Here is a 25240-nt window from a genome sequence, read left to right on the forward strand (position 1 = left end):
CAAACACACATGCATGTACCCCAACACACATGTATGAACCCCAACACACATGTACATGTCCAAACACACATGTATGAACCCCAACACACATGTACACGTCCAAACACACATGCATGCACCCCAACACACATGTGTGAACCCCAACACACATGTACACATACAAACACACATGTATGCACCCCAACACACATGTACATGTCCAAACACACATGCATGCACCCCAACACACATGTACACATACAAACACACATGTATGCACCCCAACACACATGTACACATACAAACACACATGTATGCACCCCAACACACATGTACACATACAAACACACATGTATGCACCCCAACACACATGTACACATACAAACACACATGTATGCACCCCAACACACACGCAGGAGCCCCAACACACACGCGCGCACCCCACCGCGCACCCGCGTGCACCCAAACACGCGCCAACACCCCCCGGCTGCAGCCCCCCCCCCCCCCATGTTCCCACCCCCCATCCCCTCCTCCCCCTCCCCCCCTCCCCCCGCCCCGCCCCCGCCCCGCCCCCGCCGCTCTCGGGGCTCTCGCGCTCGCAGCGGGGCCGTTCCGGTGCCGGTGCCGGTGCCGGGGCCCCCCCGGGCCGAGCTGAGGCCGGTTCCGGGCGCGGAGCGGGGCAGCGGCCACCCCCCTCCCGGAGCGCGGCCGGGGCGGGAGCATGCGGAGCCTCCTCATCCTCCTCTGCCTGCTCAGTGCCGCCGGGACCCGCGGGCAAGGTGGGTACCGGCACCGGGCACCGGGCATCGGGAGCGGGGAGCGGCGCCGGGCAGCGCGGGGCCGCCCGAAGTGCGAGTCCCAACTCCGCGGGCACCGCTCCAGCCCCGCCGCGGGCAGCGGCTCCGATCCCGGCGGGATGGGAACGGGACCGGGGGGGAGCGCGGCGGCTTCGATCCCTCGGGAACCGGCGGCGCGGGCCGGGCCAGGGGTCCTGGGGCCGCTGGGACCCCCCCGTACCCCCGGAGCATCTCCCGGTACCAAGCGGCCGCTCCTCGTGGGCCCCTCCCCAGCCGTTATGAGGGGGTCCCGGCGGAGCCGCGTCCGGTTCTCCCCACCCCGGGGCTGCGCGGGTTCTGCCCCCGCTGGATGCCCCGCTCTGGGGTCAAGGGCTTGTGGGTCCCCCCCTCGTCTGGGTGCTGGGGGGGCCCCGCGGGGCTCCCGGTGCAGCCGGTGGTGCGGGATGAGGAGTGCGGGTGAGCAGCGGGGCTGGGATGTGGGAATGTGTGTATGGGGGGGGAGGGGTTCGAGAGCACCCCAGGGTGCTCCAGCAATGGGGACCCGGCCCTAGGCACCCCGGCTTATGGGGGGGGGACACCCAGGGCTGAGGGGGATGGAGAACCGGCCACGGCGATGCTGGTGGGGAGCCCATCCATGGGGATCAGAGGGGGGGGTTCTCGGGAGTGGGGTTCTGAGACCCCCAGCTCCCAACCCTCGTGCTCAGGGGAGCTTGGGGCCCCCTTTGCCCCCCATTTGCCTTCCAGAGGTTGCTGCTCCCCCCCCCCATTAAACCCCCCCGATCGGCCCCCCAAATCCCTGCACCCTCCGGGGAAACTGAGGCACGGGGGGGGTTCTGCAGCCAAGGTCAGGCCAAGCGGGAGCAGCGGGGTGGGGGGCACCCCCCCGGCCCCACGGGGCCTCCCCACAGCTCAACCTCCCTAGGAGGGGCAGGGGGATGAGATCCATGCGTGCAGCGAGCTGCTGAGGTCCCAGCAGGGCTGGAGCTGGGCATTACCCCCTGCACAGGTCCCGTTCCCCCCCCCCCCTCCCGGGCGGCCTCCGGCTCCTTCCCAGCTCCAAAATCCAATCTCAGTTTTAATTAAGGAGGCGGCGTTGCTAAGATGCCGGGAGGAGGGAAAAAAGGCTCCGAGTCGACCCGGGGTTTAAAGGAGCGAGTAAAGCCTCTTATAGGGGGCCGGGGGGGGCACGTCCCAGGCTCCCCCGCGCCGTGGGGCTCCGCTGCCCTCCCAGGAACAAAAGCTGCCGCTCTCCCGCCCGGTGCCATGTGGATCCCGTCGGTGAGAGGGGCCCAGCTCCGGCATCGCTGCTTGGGAAGAGGGAGATTCCCAACGGCAGCTACAAGGGGGGGGGGCTGTGACCCCCAATTCCCACCCGAGCAGCCCCATCCCATCGTGTTCCCCATCGCCAAGTTTGCCTCTTGCTTCCAAGCCTTGCTCCAACTGTTGGGGGGGGGGGTGGAATTTAGGCTCCCCCACCCCCCCCAGGCCCCAGGAGCTGGGGGGTGTTGGTGCCATTCACATCCCTGCACACTGAGATGTTGGATGGGTTTCATCCCTCTTCATTTCTCCCTACATAATTCCCTGTATCTTCCCTAAATGAATCCCATTCTTCTTCCCCCCGTTTCAATCACTCGCCGTGATTGCGCCTCACACTGAAATATGTATTCATTTTCTGGGTGATTCGCTTCCTCTCGGTGGGTTTTTCCTCTCCCATCCCCTTCCCTCCCCTCTCCAAAGCAGCCAAACTGAAGGGGAGGGAAGCGGGGTGATGGGGGGGTGGCGGCGGGGGGGACACAGGGCTCATGTGTGGTGCTGAGGCCTGGCACGCTCGCTGCGTGCCCCAGCTGAGCCCCCGTCCCTTGGGAGGCACCGTCAGAAGGAGCCAGGGTGGCACTGGGTGGTTTGAGGTCAGGGTGGTCCCTTTGCTGGTGGCTTTTGCAGGCAGGCTTGGATGGTGCTTGGATGGGGCTTGTATGGGGCTTGGATGGGGCTTTGGATGGGGATTGGATGGGGTTTGGATGGGGCTTGGATGGGGATTGGATGGGGATTGGATGGGGTTTGGATGGGGCTTGGATGAGGCTTGGATGGAGGGATGTGGCCACTTGGCCCTAGATTTCTAGGGCAGGAGGGGAGGGGACAGGGCAGAAGGGATCGGAACAGGATAGGAAGAGAAGGGGACTGGGCAGGAGGGAAGGGGACAGGATGGGAAAGGAAGAGGACAGGCCAAGAGGGATGGGGATGAGGCAGGAGAGATGGGGACAGGATAGAAATGGAAAGGGATGGGGCAGAAGGGATGGGGACAAGGCAGGAGGGATGGGGACAGGATAGGAAGGAAAGGGGACAGTGCAGGAGGGATGTGGACAAGGCACAGGCCACTGTGCTTGGCCCCAGCCCAGGCTGTGGCTGCACTCAGTGGCTGCACAAGGGGGAAGGAGGTGAGGGAAGGTCCCGGTGGTGCTGGGGAGGGTGATGGGCACCTGCCTGTGCCCCCTTGGTGGCGGCTCAGCTCCCGCACGTCACCAGGGCCATGATGTGACTTGAAGATGACCATTGGCTGCTGCAGGGTAATAAAGGCCATGAGAGATGCTCCAGGGCTGAGATGTGGCGGGGGGGGCAGGATGGGGACACCCAAGCCCTGCCTGGTTCATCCCACCCTGTCTGTGGGACCAGTGGTGGCCCCGATCCTGGGGGTCCCTCCTTGCCTGGGGTGAGCCCACCATCCACGTGCCTTCATTCCAGAGCTGTTCCCATGGATCCATCCCTGGCTCTGGGTTGTCCTCGCTGTGTTCAGCAGCCACCAGTGCAGGGCAGGACCCCAGGTCACTCCCATTGTACCCCTGGGGTCCCCTGTCCCCAAAGCCCCTCAATGGAGGGGATGGAACCACGGTGGATCCCTGCAGCCGTCCTTCAGGAAACCATTTTGGCAACCGGGATTGGGGCTGTTGTGTTTTGCCGATGCTTTTCCCATCTCCAGAGCCAGCGGGAAGGGGATGGAGCCCCTTATCCCCCCCAGGCACTGCTCCGTCTTCCCATGTGGGAGCCAGGGATGCGCCGCAGCCCCACGGAAGGGTCTGGATCCAGCCCCGCTGCCTTTGGAGCCAGCTGGATGGGCTCTGCCGTGGCAGCCGCAGCCCCGTGCCGGGACTTGCCCGGGCGGCCTGTGCCAGGGTTGAATCAGCCGGTGCCGGCAGGGAGGCAGCCAGCCCGGCCACGGAGCGCCCAGCATCATCCTGCCTCTTGCCTCCGGGATCCGGAGCCGTCCGTGGGTCCATCCGGTGGCAACGCACCCATTGGAGGTGGAACTGGTGTCGCTGGGCACCTCTCTCCTACTAGAGCTGAGATTCCCATCCTTTCATTCAGGATTGGCTCAGGTTTGTTCTCCTGGCCTACATCCTACCTGGGATCCTCCTCATCCCACTGAGCACATCCCAAGGGATGCCGGAGCACCGGGGCACACAGAGGCCGTTTGGCCTCTCTGCTCGTCCGTGGGTCTGTCCGTGCATCCATGCGTCCAGCCCCCCGCCACGCAGGGTTTATAGTGAACGCTCCATAAAGATTCCCCTAATTGCTTGCCTTACCTCAGGTTTTATCATCAAAGCATCCGTTATTCCCTCTCCAGCCTCCTTTTCTTTTTATTATCTCTTAATTAATCACTCCAGCTTTCGCACTTAGCAGATAATTACAGTCTCCTGGGCACGCAGCTCATTTTCATAACCTCCTGCTCCCAGCCAGGAGCGGGCATGGCGCGGGCAAGGCGGAGGGGATGGAGGGATCAGCTTGTGCTGCCAGCGGGAGCCACAGCGCTTCCCTCTGTGGCACCCTTTGGATGGGATGGGCGAGAGGAAAGCGTCGGGTACCAGCCCATGGGGAGGATGCTCGGGTGAGGATTTGTGGGTACCAGCCCATGGGGATGATGCTTGGGTGAGGATGTTGTGGGTACCAGCCCATGGGGAGGATGCTTGGGTGAGGATGCTGGGGGTACCAGCCCATGAGGAGGATGCTCGGGTGAGGATGCTGGGGGTACCAGCCCATGAGGATGCTCGGGTAAGGATGCTGTGGGTACCAGCCCATAGGGAGGATGCTCTGGTGAGGATGCTGTGGGTATCAGCCTGTGGGGAGGATGCTCTGGTGAGGATGCTGTGGGTATCAGCCTGTGGGGAGGATGCTCTGGTGAGGATGCTGTGGATATCAGCCTGTGAGGAGGATGCTCGGGTGAGGAAACTCAAGTACCAGCTCATGGAAGAGAATCTCAGGCAAGGAACCCTCCCAGGTACTAGCTCACAGGCGAGGATGCTTGGGTGAGGAGTCCCTGAGTACCAGCCCATGCGGAAGGATGCTCAGATGAAGAATCCTTGAGTACCAGTCCACAGTGGAGGATACTTGAGTGGGGATCTTCTTGGGTACCAGCCCATGGGGAAGGATGCTCGGATGAGGAACTGTTGGGTACCAGCCCACAGAGGAGGATGCTCAGGAGCATTCGAGCAATGGGCAGAGCTAAGGATATTGGGAAAAGGGCTGGAGCTCTGCTCCAGGATCTAGCCTGGACTTCTCTGGGATGCATCTATCGGGGCTGGGAGTTGGAAGCCAAACTCCCTTTCACCCACCCACCTCTGAGGTCCCGTCGGCGTGGCGTTGGACGTGGCGCAGCCGGTGACGCCAGGTCCTGGTGCCGGGCTGGATCCCGGGCTCGCTGCTGCGAGGGGATGGCAGGAAGGAGGGATTTAAGGAGCAAACCCACTTGGGGAAGGGAAAAAGGGGGAGAGAGGCCTTTTCTGCAAGGGCTGGGACATAAAGGGCTGCCAGCGCTGCCATGGCAACGGGCGGATTATGATCCAAATGGAAATCAAAATAAGGGGTGGGGGGAAGAGAAGAGTGGAGTAAAGGAGGAGGGGAGGAAAAACAACTTTTATTTCCAGTCGGAGAGCGGTTGTGCCTTGGAGGGGTTGCCATAGGAACGGCGAAGAAAAGGAGCCGGGAAAGTGTGTGCGGGCGGGCGAGTGTGCAAAGGAGTGTGCAAGGAGCACATGGGGTGCAATGGGGCGCAGGAGCATCACCGGGAGCTGGGGGGATCAGCGGGGTGATGCAGAGGAGCGGGATGAAGGTTGCAGCCCCAGAGCATGGGGATGCCCTGTGAGCCCCATCCCATGGGAGCTGTGGGGTGGGGGCACCCATGCTGCCCCCTGCCCAGGTGGACGCTGAGTGTGTCCTCATGGGTACCGGTGCTGGGGATGGGAATAGTGAAGGGAATGGTAAAGCACGGCTGGTGCCCAGCTCCTATTGCTGCCCTGGGCAGAATGGGACCCTCTGAGTCCTGTATGGGGGGGGCTCCAGCTGCATTCTCCCTTGCTCCCTCCATCCCCTTTTAGTTCATTTATGACCCTCCCTCGGTCTCTCAAGTGTGTTTGATATAAAATCATAGTTGATATAAACCCATAGTTGATATAAACCCATAGTTCTAACCATTGGGAGAGGATTTTTCCATCCCACACCACCACCAGCCTTGGCTCGGGGCACTCAGAGCCCCACTGCATGTCCCAGCGAGGGCTTGGGGGTGCTGAGCCCCCCCGGCTCCGCTGCTGTGGTCTCAGTTGTTGGGGGGGGGGCACAGGGTGATGCGCTGGGTGCAGGGGGGCTCCTTGGGGCACAGCAGGAGCGTGGCAAAGGGGAAACTGAGGCACGAAGCGCTTTGCTTCCTGCATCAGTGCAGGGCCCGGACCCTCAGTCCGGCTCCATGTGAGAGCAGCGAGCGGCACCCCCAGAGCTGAATGTGCCCCCGCAGCGCTGAATGTGCCCCCGCAGCGCCGCGGCCCCTGCCCCGCTCAGGCCGGGCAGCGCAGGGTTAACTCAGGGTTTTCGCTCTCGTCTTCCAGAGCCTTGGCAGGAAATTCCTCAAATTCCAGGCTTGTGGGATCATCGCTGGGCTCTGACCGCAGGAGCGGGAGCGGGAGCCAGGGCTGCTCCCTCCGCTCCGGCTCCGGCTCCGGCTCCGGCTCCTCCTGAGCAGCGTTTGCAGAGGCCGGGGGAAGGGTTGGGGAGCTGCGGCCCCCCAGGAACACGTTGGGACACCCCTTTGACCCCCTAAACCCAGGATCACCCCCATTGTGAGCCCCAAACCCAGGGACACCCCATTGCAACTCCCTAAACCCATTGTGTGTGACCCCCAAACCCAGAGTCACCCCATTGTGACCCCCCAAACCCAGGGTCTCCCATTGCCCTGTGTCCCCTCACATGATGCTCGGGCCCCCCCGAGCTGTGGGGATCCCAGCATTGGGGTGATGGGGGGGGGGGCTCTGACCTCCAATATCCACGGGACCCCCCCCAGCTTATCCCAAGTGGGGCCCCCCAGAGCACGTGGCCGGCTGGGATGTGATGTGGATGCACTGGGGATGCTGAGGGGCAGCCCTGGGGGGGGGTGATGGATGGATGGGGAGGAAGGAGCCGGAATTCCTGCTGCTGGAGCAGAGCAGGGAGGGAGCAGGGCCAGGATCCAGCCCCAGCCCCATGGATTTTCTTTGCCTTCTTTTCCAACCTATTTCCTCCTGGATTCGGGGGTTTTATTAAACCCATGGAATTCAACCTCCTCTCCTCACGCCCCCCCTCGCAGCACCACCTTTGAGCTGCCCATGGGGAAACTGAGGCACAGTTTCCATCACCCCCACACCCTCTTTATCCCTTAGGATCGCTCCCGGTTCACCCTATTCCATCCATAGGGATGCAGGGGCCCTGCTGGGCGCCTCCTCGTGCTCTCCCAGCTGCCCGTCCCGCTTCAATGGGGATGATAATCCCATTATTATTAACGCTGTCTCATTAAGACATCTGTAGGGGCGGAAGGATGCCAGAGACCCCCCCCCCTTCCCCTCATTAATGATTTGGGATCTTTATTCCCCCCCCCCCCTTTTCCCAAAGCAACCCCCCCCCTGCTTGCACACACAAACAAAAGTCTTAATTAGACATTGTTCCAACCAGGAATATTCCACAAATTAATGGAACTCCAGCCAATGGAGCAGCGCTGGCAGCCTCAGCACCGGGGGGGGGGGGGGGAGGAACACGGCGGGGGGGGTCTGCCAGGCCCTTGTGTGGTGATGGGGGGGGTCCAAGGGATGCGCTGAACCCAAGGGGGGCCCTTGGGGTGCGGGATGGGGGGGTGACCCCAGGAAACCCGGTTGGGAGCAACATCTGGAGCGTCCCGCACATCTGGAGCACAGGCCCCCGGTAGGGAGGAGGAGGAGGAGAAGGAGGAGGGCTGGGGGTGAAGGCAGCTCCGATCGCCCCCCCCCAGCACCACCCTAGGGTGCTGCAGAGCCCCAGGGTGGCACAGGGTGGCTGTGCACACGGCTGCACATGTGTGTGCACACGCATGGGCATGGATGTGCGCAGGGGCCCAGCTCTTGGACACGGCTGCTCCCGTGCAAGCACACAGCACACATGTGCACACACAGGCACACACGTACAGACATACACACGCATGCACGCACATGCACACACATGTATACACATGCAGACACGCACACACACGCACACACACAAGTGTGCACGTGCACATACGTGCAGACACGCACACACATGCAGACATGTACACACATGCATACGCACATGCACACACACGTACACACATGCAGACATGCACACACACAAGCGTGCACATGCACACACGTGCAGACATGCACGCACATGCAGACACGCACGCACATGCACACGTACACACATGCACACACAAGCGCACACATGCACACACATGCAGACATGCACACACACACACGCACACACATGCACACACATGCACACGCACACACATACACATGCTCCAGTGCATGTCCCCACATTGCCCCTTCCAACCCATGCCCACTGGTTCTATGTTCCCCATTCCCCCTGTTCCCTCCATGTGTCCCCATGTCCCCGTGCCCCCCATTCCCCCCATGTCCCCCCTGTCCCCGTGCCCCCCCTCACCCCGCGTGGGGCCCACCGAGCCCTTTGTCTTTCTGCCTGGCTGCCCCCTTTCACCGGGATTAACGGCAGGAAAAAGGGGCCGGAGCTTTTCCAACAACTTCGGGTCCTGCCCCAGCGTGGGGCAGGGGGGAGCGAGACAAAGACCCCCCCCCAATCCTCCCAGCCTTGACTTGGGGGGCAGGAGCAGGATGTGGGCATCCTATTGGTGGAGCTTGGGATGCGGATGGGGGGGTTGGACCCTTGGGCTGGAGGCCATGGGGCAGCAATGGGGGGCCCAGCCCCCTGGCTCCTTTGCCATGCCGCACTGGAGCACTTCATTCCATTCCTTCCCGAGTTCCTCTCCCTTTGCCCAGCTCTGGTTTATATTTTATTGGCATCTTTGCAGTGCTGAAAGTAATGTAATTACGAGGGGAATTTAGATGTTGTTTCGTAAGCTGGGAGTTCATTTTTGGTTTATATTAGTATTATGAGAAGGGGAATATTTAAGGCTCCTCGGGAAGGCGAACTGGAACCCAATTCCAGCACGTCAGCTCCCCCGGTATTTATGCCTCTTCCCAAAGAGACTTTAATTGGAAATGGGTTTGCGCGGTGCCCGTGTTGTGTATTTTTGCCCTGCGTCTAATGAGGACCCAGGGCCTCGGCCCATCTCCCATCAGAAAAGGTGGAAAACGTAGGGATGGGTTGGGAAGAGGAGCTGGATGAGCTCCCCATCTCCCATCCATCTCGCTCAGCCCTGTGCCTCGGTTTCCCCAGGAGGACCAGCATCTCCTGTGACCATGGCAACCGGGGGATGCTCCCCAGGCAGCGGTACCCAGGGTACCACATCCAACACGGAGGTGGCGGCGCGGCAGCACCCGTTCCCTGCCCTGGGAATAATGGAGGTGGAATATTTGATGGGATGGGAAATGAGCTGCTCAGTTTGTTGTGAGATTGGTGTCACCAGCGCTGGCGACCGGGCTGGGAGGGAAAAATGAGGTTATGGGGGAAGCCAGCACCACAGCAGAGGGATGGGGATGTGGAGGAGATGGGGTCACCATGGGTGCCCATCCCAGTATCCCAGCGGATGCTGTGCTGGGGGGCACGGCCAGTGGGACCCGCTGCTGTTGGGAGCGGGAGGGGAGGAGGAGGGGAACCAATCTCCTCCTCATTTGTTTTGATAATTTTGCCTTTTAAAACATGAAAATAACTGGAGCATCCTTCCCCCGGAGAGATTCCCGACCACCGGCTCCGGGAGCGGAGCGGGAGGCGCGGAGCGGCCCCCACCAGCAGCCCGGGGGGAAACTGAGGCACAGCAAAGCCATGGGGGGGTCCATGGGTGGGTTTGGGGTCTCCCAAAGTACCCCCCATGCCTGGTTCTCCCCCTCTCAGGAAGGGTTTGGGGTAAAACAGCGCCGGTTCTGCCCTTGCAGAGGGGATCAGAGGCTGATCCCCCCCCGGATGGTGCTGAGGGGACCAGCCTGGATGAGGCCCCATCCCGGTGCCTCCCAAGCACCCGCTGGGCACTCGCCAGCGATGCGCTGGCGTCATATGATGGTGTTGAAATACTTTCCGTTCCCGCCGGGATGGAGAGGACCCGGGAGCGGAGCCAGGGCCAAGGGTCCGGAGGCAACGGGATGGGGATGCAGAAAGGGATAGGGAGAACGGGCCACGGAGGATGCTGGCACAGTGGGGATGCCGCCAGCTCCCCGCACAACACAGAGCAGCGGCTGCGGGATTCAATTAATAAGGAATTAAAGGATAGGAATATTCAATTAATGTCAATCAGAGCGGGATTATGGGAGAGAGATTTTGGTCAAATGGGGTCGATGCTTTTGTGATGAGGATGCGCCGGGGGCTGCTAATGGAGCTGGGGTGAAAACGGAGCTGGTGTGGCTGGGATGGGGATGGATCCCGGCTGCTGGGTACCCTCGGCATCACCATTCCCGGGCTTCCCATTTGCCCCCCCCCCCCCCCCCCCTCCCCCGGGCTCCGCTCGTGTTCAAAAGCCGAAAGGGAAGAGAAGAAAATAGAAGAGGGCATTGAGTGGCTCCGAACAAGGAGCGGAAGCGGCTCCTGCTGCCAAGCTCTTCCCAAGCGCCCGGCTCGGCCCGTTCCCGCCTGGCGCTGTCGTGCCGGGATGACCTCGGCAAAGGAGCTTCATAAATTGGTGATGGCAGCAGGGACCTTCTCCAGCAAATGCCCATTTACTGCTGGGAGCGCGGGGCCGGCTCCTGCCAGGACCAGGGATGCTGTGGGAGATGATGGGGGGCCCCCCCGAGGCGAGGATCCACTGGGAAGCTTTATCCCAGCCCCGCTCCGCATCCCTGTGCTCAGGATGGGGTGCAGCAGGGCGGGGGGTCCCAGCCCCTCACCAGCCCCACACATCCCTGCCCTGAGATGTCACCAGCTTCAGCTGAAAGCCCCAAATTGCTGGAGCCTAAAATAGCCCCGGCACGGGGAGTGGGGGGAGCGCCGGGATGTGCCAGGGATAATCACATCTCCACCGGCACATCCCGCCGGCGGCGAGGAGCGGCACCACGCTGCCAGCACCCGCCAGGATGGGACCCACAGCGGCTGCATCCGCATTCCTGGTGGGATCCATCATGTCCCACGGTGCTGCCGGCGGGCGCTGCCCCATCCTTGCCTCAGTTTCCCCATCGCCACCTCCTGATGGGATCAGGACCCAGCTCTTGGTGCCTTTTAGCCTGGGTTGCATGAGGAGCAGGTTGGGGCGCTGGGGTATGGGAACAGTGGTGGTGACGGGGGCAGTGATGCCTCATCCATGGCCTCATCCCTCTCATCCTGCTCTGCCGGGCAGAGCCCCGAGGAAGCCAAATCACCAAATCCTCTTTCCTCCCCCGCAGAATGAAGCCAGCGGAGGGGCTGTTTCCCCCTTCCCTCTCGATTTTCCCTCAGTACAAACAGAAGGGAACAACTTGGGCAGAGGGAAGGGGAAAAGCTTCCATTGAAAAGAGCGAGAGGAGGAAGGGAGAGAGATAAAATAATAATAAACGAAGCAAAGCCTCCGGTGCGGGGATTTGGCTCCATCTGAGAGCTGTCAGCGCGCATCCAGGGCTCGGCTTTGAACCCGGCCTTAATAGCGGCAGGGGAGGGAGGGAGCGAGAGAGGCGGGAGCGGCCGCCCCGGGGCTCCGGCAGCCCCGCGCCTGGGCAATGGAGGGAAACGGGGCTGGGATGCGGCTCCCGTGCCCCTGAGCCTGCGGACACGTGTGGGGCTGGCGTGGGGCTGGCGTGGGGCTGGTGTGGGGCTGGCGTGGGGCTGGCGTGGGGCTGGTGTGGGGCTGGTGTGGGGCTGGCGTGGGGCTGGCGTGGGGCTGGTGTGGGGCTGGCGTGGGGCTGGCGTGGGGCTGGTGTGGGGCTGGTGTGGGGCTGGCGTGGGGCTGGCGTGGGGCTGGAGTGGGGCTGGCGTGGGGCTGGTGTGGGGCTGGTGTGGGACTGGTGTGGGGCTGGTGTGAGGCTGGTGTAGGGCAGGCGTGGGGCTGATGTGGGGCTGGTGTGGGGCTGGAGTGGGGCTGATTTTGGGCTGATGTGGGGCAGATATGTGGCTGGTGTGGGGCCGGCTATGGGCACTCGAAGCCCCACGGGGACCCTGCATGGACACAGCCCCCTGCGTTCCCACGCACACATGGATGTGTTCCCATGTGCATAGGCATGTTCTTACATGCACATGTCTGTGTTCCCATGGACATCCCCATGCACACAAGCACATACTGGTATGCATTCCCTTGCACATGGATGCACTCCCATGCACACACACACATTCCCATGCACACACACACACGTGTACCCATGTGTGCACCCATGCACATGCTTGCTCAAAGCCCAAAGCCACCCCCCCCATGCCATGGTGCCAGGGCTGGGGCACAGGGACAGGGGGCAATGGTGATGGGGGGGACACAGTGATGGGGGGGAGGCACCCTTTGCCTTTTGAGCTGCAGCCCTCGGGAAGCGCCGTCTCTCCCGTGCCGTGTCAAGGCCCCACAAGAGGGAATTCTCGGCTCTGGCTGTGCCGTGGCCTTCCCGCACCCCCTGGCCCCGGATCCAGACTGAGCATCCCCATTCCCAGCAGGATGAGCAGCACAGGGAAGGGTGTTTGGGGGGGGAAACAATCAAAGCCCCCACCCGGGTCAACCTGGGGTACCCAAACAGGGGAGGGAAGCAGGAGCCTGCTGCACCCCAAAACCCAGCTGGTGACCCTGGAACACTGGCACCCAAAGGGGGTGACACCAGCACCCACTGGCCCCTGCCCTGAAGATCTGGGGTGCAGGAGGGTCCCATTGATGTGTGTTTGGGTGACGGACATAGGGGTCACATCCCCTCTGCACTGAGTGGGTATCACGGAGCATCCTCATCCCACCTGGGAACAGCGAGCTGCTTCCCAGAGAGCTGCAGCCTCAATCCCTGTGGCTCCCGGTTATCCAGTGCCACGATTAGCAGCAGGGCTGGGGCTGGGCAGGGGCAGGATGCTCTGCATTGGGAATGCTGGCACTGCTGGAGGAGGGCAGAGCATCCACGTCCTCATTGCCTGTCACCGTCACCTTCAACTGCTGAGAACATCACCCACATCCCAGCCCATCCCATGCCAATGCCAGGCCATGCAGGCAGGGGGCTGCAGGTCCCCCCCCCGGCCCCGTGCTGTCTGCTCCTCCTGCTCCCTTTTCCCTCTCTGATCTTCCCTCACTCCCACCTCTCTCCAGGCACCTTCCACTTTGATCTCCACTCTGCGCTTTATTTCCACCCCCCCCGGCTCCCCCCATCCCTGCTCCATCCCTCCCCTCCTTCCCCCGCCTCCCCCACTCCCGTTACCTCCTTCCCTGCCTGCATCCCTGCTCTGTCTCCCTTCCTGGTACCTTAACCCAGGGATCCTGGGGTGCCTGGTCTGGGGGTACCCCATCCTGAGGATCCCTGGGTACCTCAGTCCAGGGATGCCCTATCCTGGGGATCCTGGAATATCAAGTCACAAGGATCCAGGCGATGCTGTGATGCCTGATCTGGGGGTACTCCATCCCAGGGATTTTGGGTGCCATGTCCCAGCAATCCCAGGGTTACCAGGTCCCAGGGATCCTGGGGTACCCTATCCCAGGGATGCTGGTTGTCATGTGCCAGCAATCCTGGGGTACCGCATCCTAGGGTGCCCCATCCTGGGGCTTTGGGGGTGCCTGCCAACACAGCCTGGCGCCTGCAGATACCACACATGGATCTTGGGGTGTCTCCAGCTCCAGACCCCATGGATTGCCATGTCCCAGCCCGTGCCAGCACCAGCGTGCCGTGCCGTGCCAGGCCCAACTCAGCCACACAGCAGCTCCATTACCCGCAGCTCGCTCATCCCAAGGGATTTCTGCCTCCCCCATCCCCGCTCCACAGCGGAAATCGTTTGGATATTTCAGGAAAAAGCCTTCCCATGGAGCACCCCCCGGGACGAGGCGGCTCCATTCCCGCTGCCCTCCTGCTCCCCATCCCTGCCCCGGGGCCCCCCCGCCGCTGCGTCCCGCTCGATCCGCGCTGGCCGCGTCATGGGGCACCGGGATCAATCCCGACCGCGGCGCAAGCCCCAGCGGAGCGCTCCCATGGGGATGACGGAGCCCCGCGCCCCGGCTCAGCGCCCTCCTCTGCCCGCAGCGCTGCAGACGCGGTTTGTGGAGGAGCCCGAGGACCAGACCGTGGTGGCCGGGCACAGAATCGTCCTCTCCTGCGTGGTGCTCAACTACTCCGGCATCGTGCAATGGACCAAGGACGGCCTCGCCCTGGGCATGGGGCAGGGGCTCAAAGGTACCCGCGGGGCAGCCCCGGGGGGGTCAGCGTGCGGGGAAGGGGGTGGCACCGCATGGGGAGGCTCTCATTGAGCGCTGCGTCTCCTGCAGAGCCTGCTCCCAGCTCCCTGTGCACTGATCCCGGCTGCGGTGGGGCTCATGGCAGGGGCCTCAGCAGCGAAGCATGGGGTAGGGATGGGTGCCCGTGCTCTGCTCCTTCCTGCACACGCTCTCTGCGGTCCCTGCATGCACTGGGGTCCCTGCACACATTTGGGGTCCCTGCATGCATTGGGGTCCTGCATGCATTGGGGTCTCTGCACACTTTGGGGTCCCTGCACACATTTGGGGTCCCTGCATGCACTGGGGTCCTGCATGCATTGGGGTCCCTGCACGCATTGGGGTCCCTGCACACATTGGAGTCCCACATGCACTGGGGTCCCTGCACACACTCTCTGTGGTCCCTGCATGCATTGGGGTCCCTGCACGCATTGGGGTCTCTGCACACTTTGGGGTCCCTGCACACATTGGGGTCCCTGCATCCACTGGGATCCCTGCACACATTTGGGGTCCCTGCATGCACTGGGGTCCCTGCATGCACTGGGGTCCCTGCATGCACTGGGGTCGTTGCACACATTTGGGGTCCCTGCATGCACTGGGTCCCTGAAGGCACTGGGGTCCCTGCACAAACTGGTCCTTCTACACAGCAGGATCCCTGCACGCATTGGGGTCCCCCCATGCACTGAGCATCCCATGTTCACCAGGGACCCCCACATCCCCCCTGGCTGCCCGCGTCCCCACCGGGGCTGGCACTGGGTGCAGGCAGCCCCGGCTCTGCCCAAAGGGGCCGGAGCTGCTGCTCCATGAGCAGAGGGTGGCAAAGGGGCTCTCCCTGGCGCGCAGGGTGACCGTGGCCTGCGCTGCCCGCAGCCTGGCCGCGGTACCGCATCGTGGGCACGGCGGACTCGGGGCAGTACAACCTGGAGATCAGCGACGCCGAGCTCTCCGATGATGCCGTGTACGAGTGCCAGGCCACCGAGGCTGCGCTGCGCTCCCGCCGCGCCAAGCTCACCGTGCTCAGTGAGTGCGAGCCCCAAGCGGGTCACCACCGGACCCGTGTCCATGCCTCATGTCCACTGTACTCCATGTCCCCCCATAACCCATATGCCCCATTCTACCCCATGTCCCACACTGTACTCTATGTCTCCGACCACACACCATGACCCTCCATACCCCATGTGCACACCATACCCTATGTCACCCACTGTATTCCATGTCCCCAACTGTACCCGATGTCCCCCACCATACCCCATGACCCCTCATACCCCATGTCCACACCATACCCTATGTCCCCCCCTATACTCCATGTCCCCCCCCATACCCCATGTCCCCCACTATATCCCAGCTCCCCCTTGTACCCCTTGTACCCCATGTCCCCCATTGTACCCCATGTTCCTACTATACCTCATGTCCCCACCATACCCCATGACCCCCACCGTATCTCATGTCCCCCATTCTACCCCATGTTCCCCACTGTACACTATGTCCCCCATTGTACCCCATGTCCCCCCCATTGTACCCCATGTCCCCCCCATTGTACCCCATGTCCCCACCATACCCCATGACCCCCCATGTCCCAAGGCCATGCAGGCAGTGTGGGAAGCGCCGGCTCTGCCTGTGCCTCCCCTTCCCTCCGGCAGCCTCCACTGCTGTTATCTTTAATGCCTCCCTCTCTATTCACGCCTATGAGCTATGGCACCGCTGGCAGGAACTTGGATTTCCCAACTTTTGTGGCTTGGGAAAAGGGAAGAAAATGCCGGAGCTGCAGCAGAAACACTGCAGGAATGGGGGGGGGGTGGCAGGGATTTCTGCTTTTCCTTCTTTCTTTCTTTATTTCCCTCTTCATCCTCCTTCCCTGGGCATTGAATCGTGGAATCAACCAGGTTGGAGAAGAGCTTTGAGCTCATCCAGTCCAACCTTTCCCCCCGCACCACCAAGGCCACCAGGCATGGGGGTCCCTGGCAGGGGAGGTTCCTATGGGTGCTGGGGTCCCTGACACAAGGACACCCCATCTCTGCCCACCCCCCCTTCCCAACACCCTGTCCCCATTCCCACCATGTCCCCTGTGTCCTCCCCAGTCCCCCCCGAGGACCCCACCATCGATGGAGCCCCCGAGATCCTGCTCCGTGCAGGGACCCCGTACAACCTGACGTGCCGGGCCCGCAGCGCCAAGCCAGCGGCCACCATCATCTGGTACCGCGATGGGCTCCAGCAGGATGGAGCCATCACCAGCACGGTACAGCACCCGCATCCATCCCTCAGCACCCCCCCCGTGTCCCCAGCACCGTGCTGGGAGCCATTGGACCATCCCATCTCCTTGCAGGAGGTGTTGGCCGATGGCAAGAGGGAGACAACCACGAGCCAATTGGCCATCAACCCAACGGACCTGGACATCGGGAGGGTGTTCTCCTGCCGCAGCACCAACGATGCCATCCCGGCGGGCAAGGAGACCTTCGTCAAGCTCAATGTTCACCGTGAGTCCATGCCGGGAGGGACGGGATGGTTCCTGGTGCTGGTGGTGGCCCTGGGGGCGCTGGAGATGAGCTCTTGGGGTGTGTGGACATCCCAGCCCCAGCGGTGAAGCTGGGTTCCTGCACAGGGGTTGTGTCCATCGGGATGTGCCCATCCGGTTGGTGTCCTGGATGGGACTCGCTGGAGAACACCGACCTCCAGTGGCTGCTGTGGGAAGGCTCTGCACCCACCGCCAGCACCAGTAATGGGCAGGGATGCTGGGTACCCACCACCAGCACCAACAATGGGCAAGGGTACTGGGTACCCACCACCAGCATCAACAATGGGCAGGGATGCTGGGTACCCACCACCAGCATCAACAATGGGCAGGGATGCTGGGTGCCCACCCCCAGCACCAACAATGGGCAGGGATGCTGGGTGCCCACCACCAGCATCAACAATGGGCAGGGATGCTGGGTACCCACCACCAGCATCAACAATGGGCAGGGATGCTGGGTGCCCACCACCAGCACCAACAATGGGCAGGGATGCTGGGTGCCCACCCCCAGCACCAACAATGGGCAGGGATGCTGGGTGCCCACCACCAGCATCAATAATGGGCAGGGATGCTGGGTGCCCACACCAAGCTTTTGGCATCTCCTGCTCAGCATAGGAATGAAGCGATGCCAGCAGCACTGGGAGGGGGACTGTCCCTTTGTCCCCTGTCCCTGGGCCACGCTGAGCTCGTGCCTCTCCATCCGCCGTCCCCACAGACCCCCCGACCGTCACCCTGTCCATCCAGCCGCAGACGGTGCAGGAGGGCGAGCGGGTCGTGTTCACCTGCATGGCCACCGCCAACCCCGAGATCAGAGGCTACAGGTGAGGCTCCAGCAGCTCCCTCCCCAACCTCCTGCTTGGCTGCAGCATCCCATGGCAATGGCAGGGATGCTGAAACGCACCCACCTTGGGTGTCTGCCCCCACCTAGGTGGGCCAAAGGGGGGGTGATCATCGAGGATGCCAAGGAGAACAAGTACGACACGCAGGTGGACTACACCTTCTTCACGGAGCCCGTCTCCTGCGAGGTGCACAACGACATCGGCAGCACCAATGTCAGCACGCTGGTGGACGTGCACTGTGAGTGGGGCAGCCCCACACCCCCAGCACCCCCTGGCTCCTGGCACCCCCCTCTCACCCTGCCCCCCCCTCTCCAGTTGCGCCTCGGATCGTGGTGGACCCCAAACCCACCATCACGGACATCGGCTCCGACGTGACGCTGACGTGCGTGTGGTCCGGCAACCCACCGCTCACCCTCACCTGGACCAAGAAGGAGTCTAACATGGTAAGGGCTGGTGGGTGAGATGGGATGGGGGGCTCGGGGGGTGCCCCGTGCCCTCTCCTTGATGGTGTTTGCACCCAGGTCCTGAGCAACAGCAACCAGTTGTACCTCAAGTCGGTCACTCAAGCCGACGCGGGGCAGTACATCTGCAAAGCCATCGTGCCCCGTATCGGCGTTGGTGAGCGCGAGGTCACCCTCTATGTCAACGGTGAGCGTGTCCCCACCATCCCCACCTAACCCTAACCTTAACCCTAACGCTGGCCCGTGGTGGGTGCTGAGCAGTGCTGGGGTCCAGGTCAAGCCCTCTCTTTGTGTCCCATAGGACCCCCCATCATCTCGAGCGAGGCCGTGCAGTACGCGGTGCGTGGGGACCGCGGCAAGGTGGAATGCTTCATCGGGAGCACGCCGCCACCGGACCGCATCGTGAGTGCTGTGCTGGGGATGTGGGGGTGCTGGGGGTGACCCCGAGCTGCAGGTGCTGATGCAAACCCCTCTTCCCACCCTGTCGTGGCCAGGCATGGGCCTGGAAGGAGAACATCCTGGAGGCAGGGACGCTGGAGCGGTACACGGTGGAGAGGACCAACACGGGCAGCGGCGTCCTCTCCACCCTCACCATCAACAACGTCATGGACGCAGACTTCCAGACCCGCTACAACTGCACGGCCTGGAACAGCTTCGGGCCGGGAACAGCCATCATCCAACTGGAGGAGAGAGGTAGCACCGGGATGGCACCGCGGGATGCAGGGATGCCGGGGAGCCCGGCTCGGTCTTGAGTGTTGAAGGCAATGGAGCCGTTATGCCGCGGCCACCTCCTGGCAGTGCCCCTGTCCCTTGTCCCCAGCTAATGTCTCCCCATGTCCTGTAGAGGTTTTGCCCGTGAGCATCATCGCCGGGGCCACCATCGGGGCCAGCATCCTCGTCATCAGCTTCCTCGTGGCGCTCGCCTGCTTCCTCTACCGGCGCCGGAAAGGAAGTGAGTGGTGGGCACAGGGGGGTCTGCACTCATTGCAGTGGATGCCATCCATGGGGACAGGGTGGGAGGACGCTGCCGGTGGCCGTGTCCATCCATGCCCGGTCCCACGTGTCCCCAGGCCGCAAGGACGTCACCCTGCGCAAGCTGGACATCAAGGTGGAGACGGTGAACAGGGAGCCCCTGACGCTGCACACGGACCGTGAGGAGGACACGGCCAGCGTGTCCACGGCCACCCGCGTCATGAAGGCCATCTATTCGGTAAGGGACACCCTGCAACTTCCCCCCTGTCCTGGGAGAGATGGGACCAAGGATGCCAGAGAGGGGCCTTCATCAGCGATATCTTCATCAGTCCATCGGGACTGGAGCGATAGGACAAGGGGTGATGGGTTCAGACTGGAACAGGGGGGATTTAGGTTGGATATAGGGAAGTTCTTCCCTGTGAGGGTGGTGGGGAACTGGAATGGGTTGAATGGAGAAGCTGTGGCTGCCCCATCCCTGACAGTGCTCAAGGCCAGCTTGGATGGGGCTTGGAGCAAGCTGCTTTAGTGGATGATATCCCAGGTTGGAAGTGGATGAGCTTCAAGCTCCCCTCAACCCAACCCATTCTATGGCGGACCAACCTCATCCCTTTCCCCCTCTCCCCCAGTCATTCAAGGACGACGTGGACCTGAAGCAGGACCTGCGCTGCGACACCATCGACACCCGCGAGGAGTACGAGCTCAAGGTCTGCTGCCGGGGCAGGGTCTGGGGAGGAGGCAGACGGACCCGGAACCCCCTCGCCCTCCCCTTCATCCCCTCCCATCACCCCCTTTCTCCCCCCCCCAGGACCCCACCAACGGCTACTACAACGTGCGCGCGCACGAGGACCGCCCGTCCTCCCGCACCGTGCTCTACACCGATTACCGGGCGCCGGGCGCCGGGCGCTTCGACACGCGCCCGCCCTCGCGCCTCTCGCACTCCAGCGGCTACGCTCAGCTCAGCACCTACAGCCGCGGCCCCGCCGCCGAATACACCCCGGAGCCCGCTCCGGCGCCCGGCCCCGCTCCCGGCGGTGACACCGCGAGCCAGCTCTCCTATGAGAACTACGGCGGCCACGCGGCGTTCCCCGCCGGCGCCGCGTACCCCACGTACCGGCTGGGCTACGGGCAGCCCCCCAGCATGGAGCGGGCGCCCTACGATGCCTACGACCCCATGGGCAAGTACGGCAGCGCCACGCGCTTCTCCTACACCTCCCAGCACTCGGACTACGGGCAGCGCTTCCAGCAGCGGATGCAGACGCACGTCTGAGGGCGCGCACGGGCTGGGAGGCACAGGCACAAAAGGGGGGTCCCACAGGTACCTCACCACTGTCCCCTGATATTCAGGGGCTCATCCTGACCCTCCTGCAGCTCCTCTGCCGGTGGCTGGGCCCCAAGCATCGGCCTGCCCCTGGGGATGCGCCCTGGGCACTTTGAGCTTCCACTCATCCGGTTCTTTCTGTTTGGTACCTTCCCAATGGAGGGAGGGGGTTGGGGGGCACCAACCCAACTGATCCTGCCCCCCCCCCCCAGGCTCAGCGGGTGCGTGCGGGTCCACGCGGATCCCCCCGGATCCCTTCCAAAGCTCTGTGGGGCTGGAGCCTTCCTCCATGGGTCCCCTGATCCAGCTCCCCTGCAGGGGCTGTACATCACATCGCCATCTATCCCATCCCATCCATCCCATCCCATCCCATCCATCCCATCCCTGCGAGGGAGCTGCTGTATGTGTGCACACATGGCTGTAGGTACAGACATATAGGCAACACCAAAAAAAGCCCCATCCCAGCCCATTCCCATTCCCTGTGCCTTGATTTTGGGGACAGCCCACACCCGGGGCCGGCTTCCCCTTTCCCTTCCATCCCACTGCCAGCCCCACGCTCCCATCAGAGGTCCTGGGGTGCTGTAGACCCCCATTGTCTGCATGCTCAGAGCTGGGCATGGGCAGTGGTTCCAGGTTCCGCCTCGCTGGGGTCACCCCAAACCCACCCCAAGAACACCCCTTTGGTCCCATTGGTGTGGGGATGGGGGGGGTCCCTCTTCTGAATGTATATAAAGGTGTAAATGGGGGGGTGAGCACCCCCAAGGCCTCCAGCAAGGGTTACTGCTCCACAAGCCCATCCCCGGAACATTCCCAAGGGTTTGGTGATCCAATGGAGCCATGGCCCAAGCCTGGTGGGAGCAGGGAGGCACCAGGGTGATGGGGACCCCAATAACCCCCTGTGAGCTGGGGGTGCGATGAGCTTTGGAGGAAGGCTGGAGGCACGGGTTGGGCTTTTGGGATGGGGACCCCCAAACCTGGGCCCCTGCAACGCCCCCCCCCCAGCGTTAGGTACGAGCTCTGTCCCCATCTGCATCATGGGGATGTGCATCATGGTCCCCATCCCATTGCGCACCCCTGGATCCAGGTACGATTCCAAGGGGATGCTGGGAGGCTTGGGAAGGGGAGGGGGACAGATCCAGCACATCTTGGGGGTTCCCTGCGCCCCTCTTCTCCTCCTCACCCCCCCACAAGGTGCTGTCAGCAGGGGCCAAGCCCTGACCCGCGCCCAGCCTGAGCCTCCGACTGCAGGACCACGTGCCATTTCTTGCAATGGTGCCTGATTTACCCCCCCCCCAACACCCCCAAACCCTCCCCTGCATCCCCAGGGGGGGGACGAGCCCCGTTTTGGGGTGCTGCACCCCCACACCGATAGCAATACCCCCGCAGCAGCACGGGACCAGCCACCCCGGGCGCCGCAATGAGAAGCTGAAGCTTTAAATCCAACCTCCCCCCGGGGTGGGGAAGGGACCCCCCCGGCCATGGGAGCCCCCCAAAGCTCCGGGTGAGGGGCCCCTTCCTTAGCACAGGCTGGTTTAGACCCCAGAGACACGTATCTGTGAGCCCCCCTCCCCGAAAGCTCCCGGTTTTTTATGTTTCCTTTTCCTTTCCTTTTGTTTTTAAATATTCTGTACTATATTTTTAGTCTTAAACACGATATATTATATATATTTAATTTTTTTATATATATATATAAATATAAATGGTCCAAAAAGGGCGTTTGTGCGCTTCTTTTGTCCCGCGGGAGCAGCGTGATGCGATGGGTGGCAATGGCACGACAGTCACGTTGCCCCAGTGGTGGCACTGGGGACATGGAAGTTCCCAATCCAAAGCATTGGCTTTTCCCACTGCTCTCCTGTTGCGTTTTCGATGCTGGGAGCATCACCCATTCACCTCGAAGCCTCCTCTTGCTGGGGGATGTTCTTCCACCTAAAGTAACTCTATAGAAGCCTGCAACTACTTGAAGGGTGGTTTCAGAGATAGCATCATGGAATGCGTTGGAAAGGACCTTGGGATCACCCAGCTCCAACCCCTGCCATGGGCAGGGGCACCTTCCATTGGAGCAGCTTGCTCCAAGCCCCATGAGCACTGCCAGGGATGGGGCAGCTTCTCCATTCAACCCATTCCAGTGTCCTCACAGGGAAAAGCTTCCGCCTCCAACCCCATCCCAATCCCCATTCCCAGCCCCTGCAGACCCCATCCAAGCAGCCCAGGGTGCAGCCAGCCTCTTTCCAAGCTATTTCCCCGATGCCAGGATGGGCCCTGGAGCTGCCCTAGCTCCTCCTGGACGTGTTCAATCCATAATCCTTGCTTTCCCTGCACAGCCCCCTGCAAACAGCCTCACTGAGCGACTCCGCTTCCCATTCCTTGCTGCGTTTCCACACCTGGTTTATTATCCATGAACCAGGCAATTTCCCTGCTGCTCCCGGACCCATCTCGGAAACCACTTGGTCATTCCTAATGGCTTCTGCCGGAGCAGGGAGCAGCAGGGCCGATGGAAGCACCGGGACATGGATGGATGGGCACGGAGGAGAGGAGAACATCACATCCCTCCTCCAACGCCGCTGTGTGAACCAAGCCGGGGGCTCCAGAGATCCCAAATCCAAGCCCTGGAGGTGGCTCCTTGCTGAAGAAGCTGCCTCTATTCCCCAGGATAGAACGCCCCCTCCTCACCACCGCCTCGCTCATCCCAATGGATTCCAAGCTATTCCCCAGCCTCCTCCTCTTTCTCCCTTGTTCTTCCTCCCGCTTCTTTTCCCTCCTTCGGAGTGGGTGGGATTTAGGGTGAGCTGCAGGATTTGCTTCTGCTTCCATCCCCATGTGCCTGTTCCCACCTTGCTGGGGCTGGAGTTTGGGGGGTGCTGGTGAACCTCTGCCCTCATCCCCATGGGATCTGGGGGGAGGATTCCATCAGGGATCAACACGTTCCTGCCCTCAGGAAAAACCATCCCAGAGCAGCAACGCTGCCAGGCAGGGAGAGGAACTCGGTCCCACAGCCTGGAGCTTGGGTAGGTACGGCCCCATGGAGCTCCAACAGCCACCATGGAGCTCCAACAGCCCCATGGAGCTCCCACAGCCACCATGGAGCTCCAACAGCCACCATGGAGCTCCAACAGCCACCATGGAGCTCCCACAGCCCCATAGAGGTCCAACAGCCCCATAGAGGTCCAACAGCCCCATGGAGCTCCAACAGCCCCATGGAGCTCCAACAGCCCCATGGAGCTCCAACATCAACCATGGAGCTCAACAGCCCCCATGGAGCTCAACAGCCCCCATGGAGCTCAACAGCCCCCATGGAGCTCCAACAGCCCCCATGGAGCTCCAACAGCCCCCATGGAGCTCCAACATCAACCATGGAGCTCAACAGCCCCCATGGAGCTCAACAGCCCCCATGGAGCTCAACAGCCCCCATGGAGCTCCAACAGCCCCCATGGAGCTCAACAGCCCCCATGGAGCTCTAACATCAGCCATGGAGCTCAACAGCCACCAGCCCTGGCAGTGCTCAAGGCCAGGTTGGACGGGGCTTGGAAGAGGCCCCTGCCCATGGCTTTAAATGAGCTTTAAGGTCCCTTCATCCCAAACCATTCCACGGTGCTAAGAAAGATCGCCATCGCCATCGCCATCGCCATCGCCATCGCCATCGCCATCGCCATCGCCATCGCCATCCCCATCCCCATCCCCATCCCCATCCCCATCCCCATCCCCATCCCCATCCCCATCCCCATCCCCATCCCCATCCCCATCCCCATCCCCATCCCCATCCCCCCGCGCAGCCGCGCCCACCACGGGGCTAGTTATACCCTCGGCAATCTCGCGAGATTTGACAGACGAGACCAGGGCGTGGGGCGGGGTTTTTTTGCGTCATAACGCTGCGTCCGAGCGTGGCCGGGCTCTGAGGCGCTGAGCGCGGCCCGAGGCCGGCACCGGGGGGAACCGGAACCGGGAGCGATCCCGGAGCCGCCCGCAGCAGCCGGGCCCGTGCCGCGGAGCGGATGGGGTTTGCGGAGCGCTGGGGGCTCTCCCGGGAGCGCTGCTGGTCCCCGCAGTGCGGCCCCGTCCCTGTCGGCCGTGGTGGGCAGTGAAGCGCTGCGGCTCCTCGGCCCCTCCGCAGGCTCTGCAGCGGTGCCCCGTGCGCTGTGAGCAGAGACCCCGAGCTGCAGGGCCAGGCCAAGGGGGATGGCTTGAACCTGCCCGAGGGGAGACTGAGCTGAGCTCTTAGGCAGAAGCTCTTCCCTGTGAGGGTGCTGAGGCGCTGGCCCAGGGTGCCCAGAGAAGCTGTGGCTGCCCCATCCCTGGCAGTGTTCAAGGCCAGGTTGGACACAGGGGCTTGGAGCATCCTGCTCCAGTGGAAGGGGTCCCTGCTGTGGCTTTGGATGAGCTTTAAGGTCCCATTATCCCAACCCATTCCATGGTTTATGACCCGTGCAGGTCCCTGGAGCAGGACGACGGCGAGGGCTGGTGCAGGAGCAACCTCTCCATCCCCGTTGTGTGCTTGCAGAGGCGGAGTGGAGGTGAGAGCAGCTCCTCCATCGCTGTGACTGCTCTTTAGTGCCTAGGAACAGATTCGCCCCTCCCCGTCCCCTCGCTCTGTGTGTACAAAGGGCTGCACTCGGGT

General features: G+C 62.5%; 1 protein-coding gene across 1 annotated transcript; it reads left to right on the forward strand.

The window, feature by feature from the left end:
* Positions 1 to 700: 700 nt before the first annotated feature.
* KIRREL1 (kirre like nephrin family adhesion molecule 1) lies at positions 701 to 20577 on the forward strand (the record flags this gene model as incomplete). Its single annotated transcript, XM_080634882.1, has 15 exons — positions 701 to 758; positions 14342 to 14491; positions 15400 to 15549; positions 16608 to 16765; positions 16853 to 17003; positions 17754 to 17859; positions 17967 to 18115; positions 18193 to 18320; positions 18399 to 18525; positions 18640 to 18740; positions 18833 to 19031; positions 19183 to 19290; positions 19409 to 19548; positions 19937 to 20014; positions 20116 to 20577. The coding sequence occupies 15 exons, from the start codon at positions 701 to 703 to the stop codon at positions 20575 to 20577; spliced, it is 2265 nt and encodes a 754-aa protein (XP_080491008.1).
* Between the last annotated feature and the right edge of the window lie 4663 nt (positions 20578 to 25240).

The sequence above is a fragment of the Psittacula echo genome, assembly GCF_963264785.1.
Source record: "Psittacula echo genome assembly, chromosome: 26".
Classification (NCBI taxonomy): domain Eukaryota; kingdom Metazoa; phylum Chordata; class Aves; order Psittaciformes; family Psittacidae; genus Psittacula; species Psittacula echo.